At 45.5% G+C, this 12,521-nt stretch overlaps 2 protein-coding genes across 8 annotated transcripts in view; both read right to left on the bottom strand.

Moving 5' to 3' along the window:
- The window catches only part of GRM8 (glutamate metabotropic receptor 8), a 301,899-nt gene extending 298,682 nt beyond the window's left edge, over nt 1-3,217 (bottom strand). For all 5 annotated transcript variants that reach the window (XR_010999002.1, XM_068189820.1, XM_068189819.1 and 2 more), the window contains exon 1: nt 2,708-3,217. Coding sequence is in view for 4 of the 5 variants with exons in the window: in XM_068189820.1 (XP_068045921.1) it covers nt 2,708-3,217 (510 nt within the window). In the remaining variant the exon portion in view is untranslated. The remainder of the gene's footprint in view (nt 1-2,707) is intronic.
- The window catches only part of ZNF800 (zinc finger protein 800), a 55,243-nt gene continuing 45,938 nt past the window's right edge, over nt 3,217-12,521 (bottom strand). For all 3 annotated transcript variants that reach the window (XR_010999004.1, XM_068189830.1, XM_068189833.1), the window contains one exon: nt 3,217-3,558. Coding sequence is in view for 2 of the 3 variants with exons in the window: in XM_068189830.1 (XP_068045931.1) it covers nt 3,514-3,558 (45 nt within the window). In the remaining variant the exon portion in view is untranslated. The remainder of the gene's footprint in view (nt 3,559-12,521) is intronic.

Here is a 12,521-nt window from a genome sequence, read left to right as displayed (position 1 = left end):
TGCTATCCACCAGATCATCAGATAGAACTATTGACCTGTATGTTTTCTGTCATAAAATCAATAAAAGAAAGAAAAAAAATTGAAAAAAAAAAAAAATAGCAGCATAAAAGTTCAAGCTGCTGAGAGTAGCACTTCTTAGACTATCTTTGTGTATTCACATTGAGAGATATAATATACTTCTCATAATTTCATTACAAATTAAAATTTCACCAGACAATAATGTTCTCAAAAACATGTTGTCCTGACATTTAGGAATTTCAGAGCAGGTATTAAAGCAATACTGAACTTCAAATTACAGGTTCAGCTTTCTAAATAGTACTGTTAAACAGAAATATGGATGAATCACACTCATACTGGATAAAATGGAAACAGGCATTTGCATGATGGTGACTGCTGACTTCAATGCAAGAACAGACATTTAGCCCAGCTGAGGGTCCCACCTTGACATATACCAAGATACAGTAAACACAATTTCATGCCTGGAGCCTCTATGAGCACAGGCCAAGGTCCAGGTCCTCAGCTACAAAGTTGTGGGGATGCATCAGCTGAGAATTTTAGCCTATGTCTTTGGTCTGAATACAACCCAAACTGGATTATACATCTAAGTTTCTGGAAAATGACCCTTAATTTCCTAATCCTCTTGACTATAACCATTGTGAGTGGTTTCTACTGTGCTTCTAACAGAGAGCCTTATCCAGAAGCCTTTTCTCATTAAGACATTCACTTTGGAGAGGAAAGTGTAAAAACAGACTTGTTTACACTTTACACTTTTACAGACATGCTGGTCCATCATCAGACATTAAAGGGTATAATTTATCATTTTTTACATTATTAAGAATATTTGTACAGGATCTATATTTAAAACTAAAAGAGATGTCTCCTCCTTTTGCCAGCAGCTGTGTTACATCAATTAAATGGTAAATAAGATCTTTCCCCAGAGGGGATATCACATGACCCTCTATTGATTAAGACTGCAGTAGAATGTTATTTGCAATCTTATTGCATAATGTAAATCAGGAGGTAGCTGTCAAGGTTTCAGAAGACAAATTGCTGCTATCTTAGACAATTCATAGGCCTCTTTCCTTCTTACTGCTCTCAATTCCCAGTTAATGCATGTCTTACCAGGCTTAGTTTCTTAAATCAGTCTACAGAACCCTATTCAACTCAAAACTGGGTGTAAGTCGTAGTCTACATGACCCTGCATTACAATGGATATTAAACTGACCATTCCACCTATCATTATTTCATAAATATGCATTATTTAATTGGATAACACAACTTCAAAAAAGGATGTGAACTGAAAAATAGACACCTCCTGCAACATGCCTGATGATTCCCAGGACACAAAAACCTCCCCATCAGGCACAACTCCAGAGGTGCTCTCCATATAGAACATTTTTTTAAGTTTTAGCTCAGTTTTGTGTACTTGATTTTCACAAGTAAAACATATGGCTAGAACTAGTCCACTACTCTCAAACCTGTGCAGTAACTGCAGCTGAGCATCAGTTTTGAGACTGGAAGGAACACCTGACCACAGCCCAGAAGTCACTTTGCTCCTCCACTGAACTGTAAATCCATCATTATTTCCTTTGAGGGAGAAGCAAAAGGAAGGACTAAAATCTCCATTCAAATGACTGAAATGCAATTTGCTTAAAAAAAAAGGCCAATCTTTCATTACTACTAATCAATCTCAGTTACAACAATTAGAAAACAACTGCAACACTTTTCAAAGTACATAACAGCAATATTAAACATTACCAGAATCTTCTGCACCAAAGTCAAAGAAATGGTCTTTAAGTGGGTTTTGGTGATTGTAAAGTTGTATGAAATAAGGCAAGATTTCTGAATGGATGAAAGGAACAGTGGGTTGTAGGACAGTAATAGATTCAGACACAAGTTACAATTGTTCTGCACATAGAAAAAAGTGCTCAACTTATCATCATCTGTTTGCCATTACAAAGGATTAAAAATTAAATATCTGCTGCCTGATCATTTCCATCCAAGTTTATTGATTAGAATGTGTTCATCTTCCCATCTAACTTAGCAAATTTACAAGTGGCAGTTTTACTTTTCCATTGTCTAGAATGTCTGAGCTTCATAAAGTATTTGGAAACAAATGCCACTAGAACTGTTGCCTAAAAATAACCTCTCACAAAGTGATAACAGAGTCTAGAAAAAATATCACCTTGCAGAAAATATGGAGGAGGTAAAATTTTTAAAAAATCAAAGATTTTACAGTACATTTCATTTGGCTAGACATGCACATCAGTAGCACTAGATTATTACTGGCATATCTTTCTATGTAAGGAAATTATCTGGTCCTCCAAAAATTTATTTGTGTTAAAAATTTTATTTTTAATTCTCCTGGAAATTTGAGAAATTTGAGAAATTAATCCTAACATCGTCTTGATGAGCATAAATGCTTAACATGGAGCAAATTTGAGTAGTATAAAAGTAAGGATACAAATCTCTAAAGAGTTAAAATGTGCACAGATTGCTCAGAACTTTAAGAGAAGCACTTGGTTCCTTAAAATAGGGTCTGCAAACACTGTTTTTAGGTATTTTTCCTCCCTCTGCTTTGAAAGGGCAAACCAGCCACTTCAGATTTTTCAATGTGAAAAATGTCCTTTCTTTTTTGAAGGTATGACAACACAATCACTTCACTTATTTCATTGTTCTTGAAATTAAAAAAAAAAAAGTTACTTACCTTAAAGAGTCTTAAAATATTTGCAACCATAATGGACACAGAACTTGCTGCAGCACCTATCACACCTGATATCTTGTCTGGTTTAGTGAAAATAGGTGGGTCACCGTTTGCACACTTCACGTCTGAACCATCTTTTTCTATCAATGCTTGCACAAATGTTAGGGACTGCTCCAATGCATAAGTGTCCCTGGAACACGTATCAAGGATACGGACACCTAAGGTGATATTGGCAAGAAGATCAGGGTCTTTATTAATTTGATCAACTGCATACAGCATTGCCTCTAGTCTGTGGATCCCCTTCTCCTTCTTGAGCTCTCCACAAGGCACCCCTCTATCCCCTTTTGCATGAACGGGGAACAGTCCTCCCAAGATGATGTCCCCATCCAGTCGAATGGAGTGGGCATATTCCTGGCCTTGAGTCCTTTGCATCAGAGTGAGTATCCAGTAGAATTTGGCTGTTAACAGGAAGAAACAATGGCAGGAAACCAATCGTTTGCCTTCGTATAACATTTTCTCTGAAGACGTTGTTGCTATCCAATATCCAGGTTTTCTTCTTGCTAAAGGATGAGGCTGACCATTTGAAGCTGCACTTTCTGGAGGCTACCATCAGTGCCCAATAAGTAATATAGAACCATGCGGTAGGTAGGTAGAAAAAAGGATCTCAGCAGAAGTACATAAAATGTGTTTTACAAAAGATGCCCACTGATGGAACAGGTTGACCAGCTTTTCTGAGGCGGTTTTTTTAATTGATGGTAATTGATGGTGAGGAGTAGGGTAGTAGGTCTCGTCCTGATGCTAAAAGGAGGTCAGTAGCTTATGTCCTTGTATTTTGCCCTACAGCTGAGGTACTTCTGAAAAAAAAATAAAAAATAATTTTAAAAAACAGTGAGAAATACCATTTACTTCAGCAGTTTTATACCTGTCACACAATGTATTTACTTTTGAATAGCAGTTACATCACCTAGGTTTTACTTTCAATATTCTTTAACTTAGCAAATCTTGGCCTTCAGTGAATTTGAACACCTGGCTGCACTGTACTATAAACCAGGAAATTGATGATGCCAGCAGAGCAAGAGCCGAATCAGGGGAACTAAACTTAGCTTGGTGTTCAGATTCTGAACAGTAATTCATATTTACTTTCGTATTGCATGGCACCCAGAAACAGACCTGATCCATAACACATTCTATTTTCTGTTTTGCTGCATTATTCTGTTCAACTTTATTATTCTGCTCCAGCCTACAGAAGTGCAATAACCACTTACACTCTCACTCCTGGAGAGGTCTCATTTATGACATTGGAGTAATCAGGGCGCCTGAATTTAAGTACACCCTTCATCCAATGCAGTACAAGCACATTCAATTAATTTGGATGTTAGACTGATTATTTCTCCAATGGAATTCACTTTGAGGGGGGTCTAACTATATATCTAAATCTCCTTCAAGATAATGTATAACTAAATTATTTTTATGAAAAGGTAGCTGATTTCTCAAGTAAAAAGAGCACAACATATTATGTTAGGAAACCAGCTAAACATCCAACGTTCCTTTTCCAACATTTGACTTGAGCTGAGGTTTAATATTAACAAGGTCTATTTTCTCTATTCTCTGCTTGCATTTGGACCACATTAAATAGGAACAATATTGTGCCTGCACTGACATTTGGAGGGATCCCACTGATTTTAACAAGATGAGGATTTCAGCCCACATATCTAAACACCTGACTGACTGTTATAAATACCTCCAAATTGCCCACACTTTAATTCTCAAGTGAAGGCATTTATTTATTTCAACTCTAACAAAATTATACATGCCTGAACAAATTTTTAAATCTCTGAGGAGAAGAAATGGAGAAGAAATTTTACCTGATACTGGATAGGTACACTGTGGGCAATTGCATCTGAACCAGTCTCTCAATACATCTGTTACAGGCTATGGAGAGCAGTGGACATCCTTTACCTTATCCTTTTTTTTTTTTACAAAAGCTTTACTTACTATGAAATTGATCACACTGAACAAGTGCCTATGTCACTACCTGTACAGAAAATCCAGGCATCAGGATCATCTGTAAATATCTACTTTTTCCTTAGTGATCTGACTGGTTACTACCAAAAATATGGTCACACATGGAAAACAACTACAGACAAAACCACAAAAATTTTATATATCATGTGGTAACAAAACTCAAAATTACTTTGATAATGCTTTAAATTGATAATCCTCATCTTACACTAATTTTGTTACATGATTTCTTTCCATGATAACACTAAGCTCACAGAAGTTGAAGTAATCTTCAAATAATGGCTATTTGAAGACCTGAGAAAAAGATTCACAATGGAAAGTCTTTTACTGAATGTGAAACTATCTCACTGTGATCTGGTATTAGAACCCTGGCGACATACCACTGGCATATAGTGGGGGAACATTTTAGCCCCTGAGGTAGTACTGTCCAGTGGTAGCGCTTCATAGGGGCTTCTCTGTTGATGGAGGGTACAGAGAAGGCAAACCGGGGAGCATCATCCGGGTGGAGCGGGATTTGAAAGAAGCAATCTTTAATGTCAATTACGGCTAAATTATAATTTTGGGGTAGCATAGATGGAGATGGCATACCCGGTTGGAGAGAGCCCAGATTTTCTATGGCTTCATTAATTTTCCTTAGGTCATGGAGGAGTCGCCACCTGTCCTTCCCTGTTTTTTTAATTACAAACACTGGAGAGTTCCAGGGGCTGTTAGTTTCGACTATATGTCCCTTTGCCAATTCCTCCTCCACTAGTTTTGTGAGCGCCTGTAGTTTTTGGTTACTCAGCGGCCACTGCTCCACCCAGACAGGCTTATCAGTGAGCCATGTTAATTTCTGTGTGGGGCGCTCCTCAGTGGCCGCACCTAAAAATGTTGGGGGGCCAGAAATTCCAATTTGGCTCCCCACTGGGACATGGCGTCTCTCCCCCCATAGTGTAAATTTACAATCGATCACGAACGGATGTAATCACTGCAATTGAGAACAGCACACAGGACTTTGCATGCCTCTTGACATTTCGTTTTGCTTGAATTTGGCTCAGGGTTCAATCCAAGCCATACAAAATCTGTGCTGTTTTATGTGATAATCCCATCATCCTCCCTTGGTTCTTTTTAGGCACACAGGTTACAAAGCTGCCTGGGCTTCAGCCCTGTGAGCCAAACTCAGAGTCATTCACAAACTGAACAACTTGACTCACACTACAGTGCAATTTGATCCAGGCCCATGGGATATTTCTCATATGGTCCACACTACAGAGAAAAGCCTAAACTACTAACTAGCCACAATTATCTGTTGTTTCAATTGCTGTAGTAGAAAAAAAAAAAAACAGTTACAGGTTCAAAATAGTAAAGAGTAGACCTAAAATAGGTATGGAGGCAATTTGCTTTATGGTTCCACGATGAACTCAGTAGTCCATGCATGTATATACAAACTAGGCAGGGAGAAATTCACTAAGGCAATAAAAGACTACTCTTATTTAACACTATATGGAGAACAAGAAAGCACCACTGACAAAGGGAAAATATTCCTGAAGGAAAGAAACACTGCTTTTTCCCTTTTCTCAGCCTCAGGTTAATTCCTTACAGCCAAAGAATGCCCAGAAATTAAAGCGTCAGTCTTCATGCAACAAATAGTGATGAATTCATCTATTGCAACCTAATTCTAGCAACAATAGAGAAGCTACAGTGAGCCCAAGATTGTCAGTCTAATACTTTATCTGGAACTGACTGAAAATCAAATGAATTGGCAATTAGCATTTTTCAACATTATAGCCTTCAGAAACATTAATTGCTTTGCCTCATCTTGCGTGGTTTCCTGAAGATGTATGTTTCTTAGCTGCAAGTGTCCACTGCTTGTCTATAAAACAGAAATAAAAATTTTAAGTGCTCTTTTTAAAAATTTAAGACCTTTTAGTCTTTTTTTAATATTACCTAAGAAATAAAAGCTTCTGTTTACTGCCTAATTTATTCATGGCACACTGCTTTTTATATATTGATTAACATTACCTTTTACAGAACATTTCTAGTCTGTGTAGCTAAGCAGAAAGCATATGATCTAAATTAATTCCATTTTTATCAATGAATTTTAGTGAAAAAGCACAGGCCTCTGGGCTATAAAGCCTGAATGAACTTTTCTCATGTGCAGAGGTTTCATTTGAAGTAAAATGCTGTCCTTTTCCAAATGACCATAAAAGTTTGAATTAATGTAAATATATTCTTGATTTACCAGGTTCCCCACTGTAGTAGCTGGTGTTCACTAGAAACTTGAGTTCAGAGAAGAAATTAATATATTTCCCCTGCACACCCCAAGAGTAAGTGCACCACAAAGCGTCTCTTCCAGTCACCTTGTAATACATGCTTCTCTTGGGTTTATTTCATTTAAAATATCTGGCATTATCAGAACATATTGCTATTTTTAAAGTCAGTATTTCAGTACAAACCTCCACTTGTTCTGCTAGAATATATATTTATTTTTAAACCTAAGGAGGCGGAGTACTGCAAGACAGAGGAGATGGAAACTTCTGCATGTAGTGTCTGGTTCTGAAATTACTTCCTTCATAAAATCATTCAGCTTTATCAGATGTTTGGTACTCAAGGTTGTGTATTTTTGTACAACACTGCCAGAACCAGTGCATCAGAATGAACCCAGACCAGTCATTACTCCAACTACAGACTCATTGCACTAAAAGACAGAATCATTATGGAACGTCTTTATGTTAAGGAAAAGGTCCAAATAATGGGTTGAGTGACAAATAAATAAATAAGGAAATGTTTCTATTTTGTTAACGAGGCTCCTGAAAGAGCATCTTCAGCTGGCACTGAAGTTTTTGCTGAAAACATGTAGAAAGATTCAATATGTTCATCAGGAATACAGTTTTAAAAAATCTCACAATTACAGATAGCAGCAAGAGCAAGGAGTACTCTCTGTAGCATAGGCAGGATGGGCATTTTACAGCTGACATTGTTAGACAGACCTACACGAACCCTTTACTGAGGGACAAAATAAGCTACCAAGTGAGGGGAAAAAATACCTCAGAAAAAATGTTTAAAATTTTGTTTGAGCCAAAAAAACCTAATATGTTATTGTATTTAAAGCATGGTTGGAACTGCAACAAGATAAAATAAAGCAAATATTCTGTGATTTAGGATATGAGAAGTTCTAGGGTGAAAACCCATTCACAAAATATCAGATTGTCTAGTCAATACAAAACCGATCTGGTTTTACTGAATGAAAACAAAACACTGGCAAATTCCATAATTAAGTTCTGAGGAGGAAAAAAAAAACAAATTTGATTATTTTGATGTTTTACTACTGACACCTCTGAACTATGAAAGAATTCTCTTGTTGACATTCATTTCAGTGCTCACAAAAGTTGCTTCTTTCTCCTGTACAGCATTCCATAATGAGCAAATAGCTGAATTTCCACACAGAACAGGTAAAGAGTTGCCACCTGCACACAGTAGCCCGACACATATAGAAGATTAATGGGTTTTGCTGACAACAAAAGGGAATTTGGAAAACCTTTGGCCTTGACATCGCAACTCCTAACTTGCAAGAGAATTCTTCACTGATGTAAGTAGTCTTATCTACCTCGGCTCCTCTGTAATGGTTTGCTGTGCCCCTGCCACAGAGGTAACCTTTACACAATAATCAGGACTTCAAGGCGAATCACCCTCAGCATCTCGTTTACAGGAACTATTTCTTCCCTGTGCAGTCTGATGTCTACCCTCAGCCTAATCAGCCCCTTTTCAAATACCCCAGAACACCTGCCTTCACTTCCTACCCTGCAAATATCCATTTACCAAACAAGATATCTGTGAAAATCCAACACAGGTCCTTCTGCTGGGGTGAGACTAAGAGGAGCCTACAGATTTTAAAAAGGGAACTACATTAAGTATTTTCCTCTGCCCTTGGTTGGACTTAAAACTTAATGAACCCCATCAGTATTAACACCTTCAGGAAAATGGTTTCACCTCTGGTCTAGCAAATGATGACCAAGATTTTCCCAGGCACCCTAGGAAAGCTTTCTCTGTTGTTTCTGCTTTCATTTGACCCTCTTCTCACTAGACTCCCGCTCCCCAGTCAGCACAGCTGTATTCAGAGCAGGCGCGGCTGGTGCAGTCCGGTGCTCTGCAAGAACGGCTTCGCCCCCAGAAACACAGCCGCACGCCGAAATCGTCCCGGGTCACCCGGCAGGAAAGTCCCCCACTGTGTCCACGTCCGACCCCGGCGAGCTGGCGAGTCCCCCGGGCGAGTTCCCCAGGCGAGCATCGCTCCGCATCCCGCTCTCCGTATCCCGCTCTCCGTATCCGGCGCATGGCGCGCCCGTGCGTTCCGCACAGCACTCCGAACAGCGCTCCGCGAACCGCACCCGCGCCCTCCGCACAGCACACCGCAGCTAACTCCGCCGACCCTGCACCGCACCCCGCGCACTCGGCACCCCCGCGCCCAGCACCGCCCGGCACCCCGCGCACCCCGCGCAGCACTCCGCTCTCTGCCCCTCCGCCCCTCTCCGCCTGCCGCCGGCGCACACCGCCGGGAGCCAACAGCCGGCCACGCACCGGCTTTCCGCGCGGCTCCTCCGTGCTTTCCCGGCTCTTCGCGGGCTCGGCACCTTTCCCGGCCCGAGGAAGGGCTACCGCAGCCAGGCCGGCCCCGCCCAGCGGAGGGGCCCGGGGAGCGCCCCCGGGCTGGGCGAGCCGGCTCTCCCCGAGCAACTCCGCGACCATCGCCCATCACCGCTGCGCTTCTCCCTTGAAGGGAGCCCCCTATTGTTCTCCACTTTACTTAGCCGAGCGATTTATTTTTTTTTTGTCTCTTCCCAGGCTCATCCGTACCCCAGCTAGCGTGTGCTGTGGAGGGATTCCGGCACAGCCTGGTCGCGGCTCTCCTCGCAGCCTCGCTCCTTCCAGCGAGCGGCCGTAGGACGGGTTTGAGCTGCCCCCCGCCGCGGCCTTGCAGCCGAGGCGGCCCGTGGGCGGGGGATGGAGGGCACATACGGATTTCCCGGCTGGAGCCAGGGCTCCTACGGTCCCCTCCGAGCCCCGGTCCTCGGCCGGGAGTGCTGCACCTCCGTCAGCGACGATGCAGAAACAAGCGTCGCCTTTTATTTCCAGCCGCCGGTGATTCCTTCCTCTCCTTGCATCAACTAGTCAGCTTTAATGAGCTTCTGCTCCCACCTCGATGCAAACCTAAGTCTCTTTTAATGAATCCCTGGTCCCAGAGGTCCGAAGCTTGCAAACTCCAAAATGCCAACGCCGGATTTCCATGCACTTTGGGTCACTGATTGATTTTTACTACTTGAGTTGTGTTGTACGGTTTTTGTGTTTGGTTTTCTTATTTCTCTGGTTTTTGTTGCTGTTGCTTGGCTTGTTTGATTTGGGTTTTTTAACCGTGTCATACGTTCACCTGCCAACACTTTGCATTCCTGAAATCAGTACATGCCAGCGCTGGGGATGCTGCTCCACGCCGAGGACAGTTAAGCCCTTGCCTCGTACGGGTACAGCCTTTCGCCTTCTTCCTCGGGGGAAGAAGCCCCCGGAGCTCAGCGGGGATCCTCCTGCCCCTTCCCTCCCCAAGGACGCGGGGGTGTCCCCGGCGGAGCCAAGGAAGCTGAGCCCACCCAGCAAGGTATGGGCGGGCGGCCGGCACCTCGCCCGACCCTGGCCCCGGAGAATTTGGCGGCGGTGGCAGGGCTGGCCCGTGCCCCCGGAGTGGCAGAAGCCCCCTCTTCCCTCTTGTCCAGCGAAACGTGAACAAGGTGGCGGGGAGAGCGGGGGAACCCCTGTACCCCCCTCCCCTGAGGGTGGGAGAAGACCCGGCTAAGACGGCCGGGGGGACACCTCACTGGTCGGGAGTTCCGAGATTCTCCCTTTTTGCTTGCTGCTGTGACGGGATCTCTTTCGTTAGATGTGATTGGGGGAGGATATCGGCAATAAAAATGATAAATAATTAACGAAAAAAAAATAAAAGCTCCCGGCGCCACGAAACAGGCGGAGAGGATTGCCCGGGATTCCCCAGCCCAAAAATCTTAACTGAGGCAAAACGCGCATTTGCTTTCTCCTCTGCTTAAAATAAGAACTAAAGACGACACACAGATACACAAATACCTTGATCGAAAAGAGTTGCATATCCATGTTACTGTGGAGGTCCCTGGAATTATACTCGGTGTCGATCGGGAATGGCATGAGGTAATTTCTGTACAAGCCTCGTCTCAGACAGCTTCCCTCAGCAGCGTCAGCTTAATATGCGAGAGCTCAGCCTGGGACAGGTATCCAGGAAAGCGGTTTCAGTCGTGCTGTTTAACACTCGCGAACGCCCAAGCCGAACCTGCTCCACTGACTCCTTCCTCACTTCTCCTCCCCTCCCCTAAAAAAACAACAACAGAAAAAAATCCACAAGGTAACTTTTTGGGGTCAGTGGCTCAGCGCCCGTGAGTATACCAACCCTCCGCTGCCTTGCTGCTCAGTCGCAGCGGCGGACACACGCACCGGCCCGGCCGAGCCGTTCACAGCCAAGCAAGAAAACACCCCAGCCCCCGCCCCCGGCCCAGCCCCCCGCGCCGGCGGAGCGGTCCGCGCCAGGAGCCCACGGCTCGGAGCCCCCGGTCGTCGGCGGGAGCGGCACGACGCTGCCTGCGCTTACCGCGGCTCTGGCGGGACGGGCACGGCATGGAACCGCGGGGCACGGCACGGAACGGCTCGGCGCGGTAGGGCACGGCTCGGCTCGGCTCAGCGGGGCGGGCGCGTAGCCACACTTGTAGCTGTTCTTGGTGCTGAAGGAGGCGACGCTCCGCGGCAGGACAGGGCACGGCACGGCACGGCACGGCACGGCACGGCGCGGCTCCACGTGAATCCCCGGCTGGTCGCGGGCTGCGGCTCCGGGCCCGCCCGCCCGCCGTCGGCACCGCCCTCCCCGGCACACCCGCTCCGCCCGGGGCGCGGTGCCGGCAAAGGCGCGCCGCGGGATTTCTGAGCCGAGGAAGCCAGGAAAGGCTGGGGCTGCGGGGGAGCGGGAGCCAGGACGGGGACAAAGAGGGGGTCACCGGCGCGGGCCGGGTCTGTTTCATGAGGTCTCCCCCAGGCTGCGGAGCTTCCATCCCCATCCCGCCTTCCGCGGGCGGCGGAGTCGTGTCCCCCGCCACAGGATCGATGACACAGGATAAGATTCCCGACGCTCTTTGTCCCGTCCCCGGTTTTGGCTCGCAGCTCGGATCCCGGGCGGCGGAGTTCCCCTTTAGCCCCCGACACCGGGGAGGTTTCGGCAGCCGCGGAGCCAGGGCCGTCCCGGAGGCTGAGGGACGCGGCCGGGAGCGCCTCGCCAGAAGGCTCTGGAAGTTTGCTGCGCTCCTAAAGGCTCTGCCCACCACACGACCATCGCACAGGGATGCCGCTCGCCGGGAGCGCCCGGGCCGGCCCCGCGGAGCCGCGGGAGCGCAGCCCCGGCGGGGCCGCAGCGCCCGCCCGGGAGCGCCCGCTCAGCCTCGGTGAGAAGGTTCCACCTCCAGGGCGCTGCCCGCAACTGCACCCGCGGCGCCGGCGCCGCACGGCTCGGCAGCAGGACGGGGCTCCAAACCCCAGGGGCAGGATGGCCGGCTCGTCAGGCCCCTGACATCAACCAGATCTTTTCCATCTTCCCATTTCACGCTAGTCTGAACTACTTTCCTTAAAAGGAACAACATTTTTCTTTGCTTCGCTCAGGGCTGTCTCACTTACTTAGAACATCATTGCTGGAAGGAGGAATTCCAAGAATGCTTAAATATGTCCAGCCGGTGCTTCCATGATTATCTTCGTTGTGTGT

This window comes from Anomalospiza imberbis, chromosome 5 (assembly GCF_031753505.1).
Source record: "Anomalospiza imberbis isolate Cuckoo-Finch-1a 21T00152 chromosome 5, ASM3175350v1, whole genome shotgun sequence".
Taxonomy (NCBI): domain Eukaryota; kingdom Metazoa; phylum Chordata; class Aves; order Passeriformes; family Viduidae; genus Anomalospiza; species Anomalospiza imberbis.
The sequence above is the reverse complement of the archived record's forward strand: the minus strand, read 5'-3'. Positions and strand labels throughout refer to the sequence as shown.